This window comes from Seriola aureovittata, chromosome 11, assembly GCF_021018895.1.
Source record: "Seriola aureovittata isolate HTS-2021-v1 ecotype China chromosome 11, ASM2101889v1, whole genome shotgun sequence".
NCBI lineage: Eukaryota > Metazoa > Chordata > Actinopteri > Carangiformes > Carangidae > Seriola > Seriola aureovittata.
Window position 1 is genome coordinate 11,178,152 of NC_079374.1, and position 7,053 is coordinate 11,185,204.

Here is a 7,053-nt window from a genome sequence, read left to right on the forward strand (position 1 = left end):
ATAGCTGCCTTCACAAGTGCATAAATAGAAAACCTATACACTGCATGTTATATTAAAAAATATCTCCTCACCTTCTTCTTGGCTTTGTCAAACAGGATCCCCAGGAGGACCAGGACCAGCTGGTGTGCCAGGCAGACATGGCCATAAGGGAGAGAAAGGAGATCAGGGTCTGCCTGGTTTCCAGGGAGAGACGGGACAAAAGGGTGACCCTGGATTTTCTGGACTCCCTGTATGTCACAAGCCTGTTTTCCTTTAGTTTCTTTGCTGTACATGGCTACACTACTTAAGATGCATTCTGATGAGAAATAGCTGATACATGCACAGTAAGATGTAAATGCTGCTAAAACACCCATTCTGTTGTTTCGGTTTTGTGTGTCTGCTACAGGGACAACCTGGTCTTCCTGGTATTGATGGACATAAGGGAGAGAGGGGATTGCAAGGTGTTCCTGGCTTCCCAGGTCAGTACATACAGTATGATATATCTGTGTGCATGTGTGTGTGTTTATTTATTTGTGAAAGACATATGTTTATGCAATTATGAGAGAAAATGTGTAAATGTTGCTTTTTATTCAAATAATTAACACACTAATTTTGAACTCTAGGTGTAAAGGGTCAATTCGGGGACAGTGGATTCAAAGGAGAGATTGGAGACAGAGGATTCCCTGGAGAAAAAGGTAATACAAGAGTGAGAAACCTTTAGTACGTTAATATTTAAATCTACCACCCTTTCCCTTCACTGGAATTATTATGTTATATATAATTATGTTGGTGCTTTCTTGTGTCTCTGTTCATTTTACTACTTGATGGCCATTGACTGCTAAGTATCTTTTAATGATACTGTGTATTTCAGGTAATGAAGGCCCTCCTGGCCCCCCTGGCCCCCACACCTTTGTCAAAGGAGACATTGGGTTCCCAGGAATTCAAGGTCTTCCAGGACCGCAGGGTCCATCAGGGTTCCCTGGACAGAAAGGACTGCAAGGTGACGTTTTGATTAGAAACGTGCTCCTTCATATAATCCTCTGTGATCCAACAGTTTACTCCTGCTCACCTGTGCTCTGCATTCATTTTTCTAATTGCTTCATCATTTTTGTTATTGGCTCTCAGGTATGACAGGTATTCCAGGGCCAAAAGGTGAAGATGGCCACCCTGGATTTCACGGTCAGTCTGGAGCCAAAGGAGAGCCTGGCCTGCCAGGACCACAAGGTGAGAGGCTCACAACGATGAAGCTGTCGGTAAGTTTTGTTGTGCTGCTACTTTCATGAGTTATTAATTACTCCATGTCTTTAGGACCCAGAGGACACCCAGGTCCTCCAGGACCTGACGGCGTTCCAGGTCAAGTGGGTCCACCTGGCCCCTCCTCCATGGATCATGGGTTCCTCGTCACCCGTCACAGCCAATCAGTGGAGGTTCCATTTTGTCCTGAGGGAACCTCACCCATATATGATGGCTACTCCTTGCTCTACGTACAAGGCAACGAACGGTCTCATGGACAGGACTTGGGTGAGAAAAATAATATGAGAAATAAAGAAAGAAAAAGAAAGAATAAAAGAAAGAAGACAAAATGAGATACAGTAGAGTGCACAAAGGGGGAGTTTTGTGGCGGTGATTTAAGTGTCCTGTTGTGCAATGTTTTAGGTACGGCAGGCAGCTGTTTAAGAAAGTTCAGCCCCATGCCCTTCCTGTTCTGTAACATCAACAACGTGTGCAACTTTGCCTCTCGTAATGACTACTCCTATTGGCTCACCTCCCCTGAGCCCATGCCCATGAGCATGGCGCCCATCACTGGTGAAAGCATCAAACCCTTCATCAGCAGGTATGTCTACATTTCTGTCCACACTGTTCTATGTCAGGTATGTTTGGTACTTGTGTGACATTCATGTTTGTGTGTGTGTGTGTGTGTGTGTTTGTGTGTGTGTGTGTTTGTGTTTGTGTGTGTATTTGTGCAGGTGTGCTGTGTGTGAAGCCCCAGCCATGGTGATAGCAGTTCACAGTCAGACCATCATGATCCCTCCGTGCCCTCACGGCTGGGACTCTCTGTGGATTGGCTACTCCTTTGTCATGGTAAGACAAACAGCATTTGGTGTCCGTGCATTCAAGTAAAGTGTCCAATACCATGTATCGGCCAAGAACACCCCGCCAAAGTTGAAGAGGATATTTCAGAGCATCTTGAGCCAAAGTACTGACCATTTGTAGCAACTGATCATATAGTTAGATTTGGTGGAAGAGACTCTACTTTTTTAGGGAACTCTCAAAGAATCTGACTCTTAAAAAACTTTCGTGATCATTAGGTCGTAGTTTAATCTAAAATGCCAAAAAATTGCAAATAAGGGAGAGGTTGGGGTGGAGCCATGGCGGCAAATGAAGTTGCTATAAGAGTGTCAGCACAGTAATTAAGAGTAGTGTCAGATTATAATGGTAGTGCTGGACACCTGCATGAATATGACTGGACATTACTAATCAGCTGATATGCACACATCTGATGAATCAGCCAATGATTGTGAACCATGAATGAAACACATGCAGGATTGAGCCGAATTCTTTTGATGAGGGCTCAATACTCTTTATGATACCTACAGTTTTGTTAATTTTTTGTAGAAAAAAATCCAATCTAAATCCAATCCTATTGCTCCTTTTCAGATTGTATTACAGTGAAAAATGCCCTTCTTAATTTGATTACATTACATTGTGTGTGTTTGTGTAGCACACCAGCGCTGGTGCTGAGGGTTCAGGCCAGGCTCTGGCCTCTCCCGGTTCCTGTCTGGAGGAATTCCGCAGCGCTCCATTCATCGAGTGTCACGGTCGTGGAACCTGCAACTACTACGCCAACTCCTACAGCTTCTGGCTTGCTACCATTGAAGACAATGAGATGTTTACGTAAGATTGATTTCCCCTGTTTCTCCCCACCTCTCCCCCAAAATCTTGTTTTTGCTGACCTCCAGGTGGTGTAACTTCTCACCTTGCTGCAGTGACTGAGCGCTGTACTCCAGGGCACTGAGACATCACTGTTGGGTGTGGTTACAGGTGCAACAAAGCACACTGCTGACTATGCCCAACCACACCCTCCAGTGATGCTGGGTGTGGTCAGCGTTGAAAATACAGTCAGTCAGAGAGGGAAGATTTTCAGCCAGATGTCATGTTTCTCTTTCAGTTATCACAGTTCCTCCATATTTACATAATGAGCATGACAACACAGGGTGGACCTCTGATGTTTTTCTATTTTCTACCTCTTTCTAGGAAACCTGTCCCAACAACGCTAAAAGCAGGCAATCTCAGAACACACATAAGCCGCTGCCAGGTGTGCATGAAGAGGACATAAACTCCCAACACCAGAGTCCTCCTTCCTCACATGCAAGCAATACCGCGCGTGCTGACGTCCTCAACTTGGCTTGACTTCCTGTTTTGAAAGGATGGTGCTATTTCCCTGCATGTGTGAGAAGAGAGGGACACACACGTGGTTTGCAGAACAGCCTGAGATTGAACTTTACAAACCAGAACACAGAGACCAAGCAGCCTTTTGCTCCATGCAGAAAACACTTAACTAACATGATCACAACATGTCTCTAAAGAATGGCACCCAGTTTACCACTGCACTGAGTACATGCCCCCTAAACTGGTAAACTGGTGTACATTTTGAAAGGGTTGTTTGTGTGAGTCAGGTGCTATTGAATCTTACTTATCTGCCTTACTCTATTTTATTTTTTTTAATTTCCCTACAAGTGCCACAGCATCAAAGATATAGCTACATTAATATTATAGATTTTCACACCTTTTAACTTGTATAATGTAAAGGATGGGACTTACCACTCGTTACAGAAGCTTGTCATTTGTTAAATCACAATATGTTGCCACCACAGACATGTAACAATCACTCTGTTGTAAATATAAAGCATTCCTCTCTAACATAGTTCAACATACTCTCCTCAGGTTATTATTGAGTTACTTTGTGTGTTATTAGCTTCATTTTTATTTATAAGATTTATGAGAATATGTTGGACTTGAGTATATCTGGGATTTCATTGATCCAAAAAACAGTGTTTCAACAACCAGCGCCTTATTAACATACCAAACAGCACTGAAATAACATTGGCAGGTGTGTGTGTGTGTGTGTGTGTGTGTGTGTGTGTGTGTGTGTGTGTGTGTGTGTGTGTTGTGATGTTTGCATAGGCTATATATTGTTGCACAACCCTGTTGACACAATAAAAAACAAATGCACAAAAAGGAACAGACAAAAAAAATGACACCTACACCTTTACTCTGACAGAACATTGTTTATAACAACTCTCACATCAAGTGAACCAAATCTTTGATCCCAAAGAAATGCACATGTATATATACTGACACATACCATGTACTTGCTACTCTGCTCATGTACTTGACTGTTCCCGTTTGTGAATTCCGTTTGTTATCCCTGTTGATTTTGTGCAAAAGCTATTTTTAATTAAGGGTCATCGCGTCAAGGCTGCACATTCAAGTCAAGCTCATCCAGATGAGGAGGATTATATTTATAAGTGTCTCTGCAGAGATGATTTAAAAAGGTCTTAACATTGGTTTGTGTTTTGTATACGGCATTCTGAGAGAGTCAGTCATGCGTTGATGCTAGAAAGGCCTTCTGGACCCAAAACAGTGTCTGTTTCCGTGTCCCATTCAGAGCAATTGAAAGATGCAGAGTTTTTCTACTGTTCAAGTTATAGCAGTTACTCTACACTGACCATAACCTGTTTTTGTTTGTGTGTTGTGCTTGGTTGTGATAAAAATGCTCCATGAAGTACATACAGTATTAGCAGCATTTGCCATCATAAAACAAACTTGATCACAGTGGGATTGATCTTAGCTGATTAACAAACAGAACATACTTCATCGTCATTTTATATTTTCCAGATCCCATACTGTGTAATTCCTGCAATAAAGTGATTTGTAGAATAATCTTATTAATTATTGTTTTGTGTGTTTCTCTTAATGTGAAGGCTTCTGATACAGTAATTTAGGATTGCCACAAGAGGGCAGCACCAGCACAGTCTGTAAGTAAGTTGCTGATGGGTCATGATATCACAGCTTTTCCATTTGGCTGATTCACAAGCCCACAGTGTTTTTTAGTTTTTACTGTCACTGGCTATTATTCCATGAAAAGGCAGCAAGAGCTGACCTCAAATCTATCTTGAACCCAAGCCTCAGCACCGACACATCCACAGTGCAATGCAGCCACTACCTCAGCACTTCTACTGGGACTGTGGCCAACAAACCCGTTCACCCCATGAAAACACAAACAGATCGATACGCTCCGCAGAGAACCAGATAACCCTTCCTTTCATCTCCACTCTCATCTTTCATCTATTACCAGAATCCTATCCCTTGTTTCCGCTCCTGTCACCAGACAGAGGAACATAGGCCTTGACCCTTGGCTATCTTCATAAACATGTCTAACAAGGCCTTGACCTCTGACCGGTGAGTGCAAGGTCACTCAGGTGGGAGTCACACTGGGTGTCGTACCATGCTAAAAGGCCAAGTGGTCAAATGACAGGTACAACTGAGAGCAACGGCCCAGTGGCCACGATCAAGTCTGAGATGTCTGCACTTAGGACAAAGCCCATAAGTGGCTGCAAATGGGTTCTTCTACTTATGCAAAGGGTCAAGTGTAACACAAGAGGCAACTGACACACATTTACTTGAAAATCCATATCAGTATTTGTTTTGTAGCACATTCTCTCGAGCGATGATTGGAAATATAATCCTATTCTACATCTGAATTTACAGAAATTACTGATGCACAGTTTGGATTGAGCTGTCGTTGTTGCAGCTTACAAACACACGTCGGTCATTTTGATAGAATGTTATGTCTTGTAACAAATTGTTTCGAAGATTGAATTATTGGAAATAAATTTCTTGCAGCAGTTTTCTGATGCTTCAGTTAAAACTGAGCAGATAAGGCAATAATTTAATGGAATGTGCAATTTCTTGGCATTAAGGATGAAGGAAAATGACAAGCCATTGAGTTACATTTATAGTCAACAAAATCGATTTAAAAGTTTCTAAAAGATTAGGAAGCTTTCAACTATGGCAAGTGCTGTACTCAGCTCAACATACACACTTATTATTTAGGACTTTATGATCTCAACACAAACTGCGATCATCCTCGAAAAGTTGACATAATATAACTGACATCATACATCATCATCATCATCATATCATAAAGTAAACGGAATCACCATCATCATAAAATGTGTCATTGTTGCCATTGCCATTGTAAGACCCATAAGAGTTACAAAATGATAACAGCCTCAAGCCTGACTAGAGAAACCAGCTGGTGACCAGAAGGCTGTTGTTTTGAAAATTGGAAAATGTGAAACACTCACTCAGTCACCCCTGCGTCCCTGTATGGTTTTCACATAGCTGATTGCATGAAATGAAGCACAAAATTCACATGCAAATGACCACATCAGTGCACATCATGTGTTAGGGTCAGTGCTCAGCCTTGCTCAGGGGCTTAAGTGTTTTAATCCTATTGGTTGCTTGCTTACAAGTTACGATCACCTTCAGAGGGCTGAGGTTCATGCTGGTGAAAATATAGTGCAATAATCTGCCTATGATGTTGCTTCTGGAGCCAGCAAACTAACCGAATAGCAGCACATTGATCACATACACAACTGCAATTCGTGATAACTGTTTCTTGCTGAATGAGCTACATTTCAGGTACTGGACTGGAAGTATTGAAATAATTTGCTATAGGGGCCTGCCTAAATTCCACAATGTGTTTATGATATAGTCCGTGAATATCGCCCGGAGGGGTAGTGTAACCCTGTGAACTTTCTCCTGAGTGGATCAAGCACAGAGGCCACCACCACTACCACCAACACCCCCTTGACCTGAGCCCTTCCAAATGCAGATTAGCTTAAAACACACAGCACGCAACAGAAAATGTAACAGAAGCCATGCAGGACAAACACCTATAAACATGCTCACACACAACTGTAAGAGAGGGACTTTGCATACCAGTGCTATTTGCATCAGTCTGGGATTACACAAACAGCTCCAATCAGCAGTAAGTTCAGCGAGAGT

General features: G+C 42.4%; 1 protein-coding gene across 1 annotated transcript in view; it reads left to right on the plus strand.

Annotated features, from left to right (window-relative positions):
* col4a1 (collagen, type IV, alpha 1) overlaps positions 1-4,928 on the plus strand; it is a 38,759-nt gene extending 33,831 nt beyond the window's left edge. Inside the window, exons 43-52 of the mRNA XM_056389714.1 lie at positions 96-229; positions 386-458; positions 603-674; positions 851-979; positions 1,105-1,203; positions 1,288-1,500; positions 1,636-1,813; positions 1,947-2,061; positions 2,702-2,874; positions 3,235-4,928. Coding sequence (XP_056245689.1) covers positions 96-229; positions 386-458; positions 603-674; positions 851-979; positions 1,105-1,203; positions 1,288-1,500; positions 1,636-1,813; positions 1,947-2,061; positions 2,702-2,874; positions 3,235-3,316 — 1,268 coding nt within the window. The 3' untranslated portion in view covers positions 3,317-4,928. The remainder of the gene's footprint in view (positions 1-95; positions 230-385; positions 459-602; positions 675-850; positions 980-1,104; positions 1,204-1,287; positions 1,501-1,635; positions 1,814-1,946; positions 2,062-2,701; positions 2,875-3,234) is intronic.
* Positions 4,929-7,053: the final 2,125 nt, after the last annotated feature.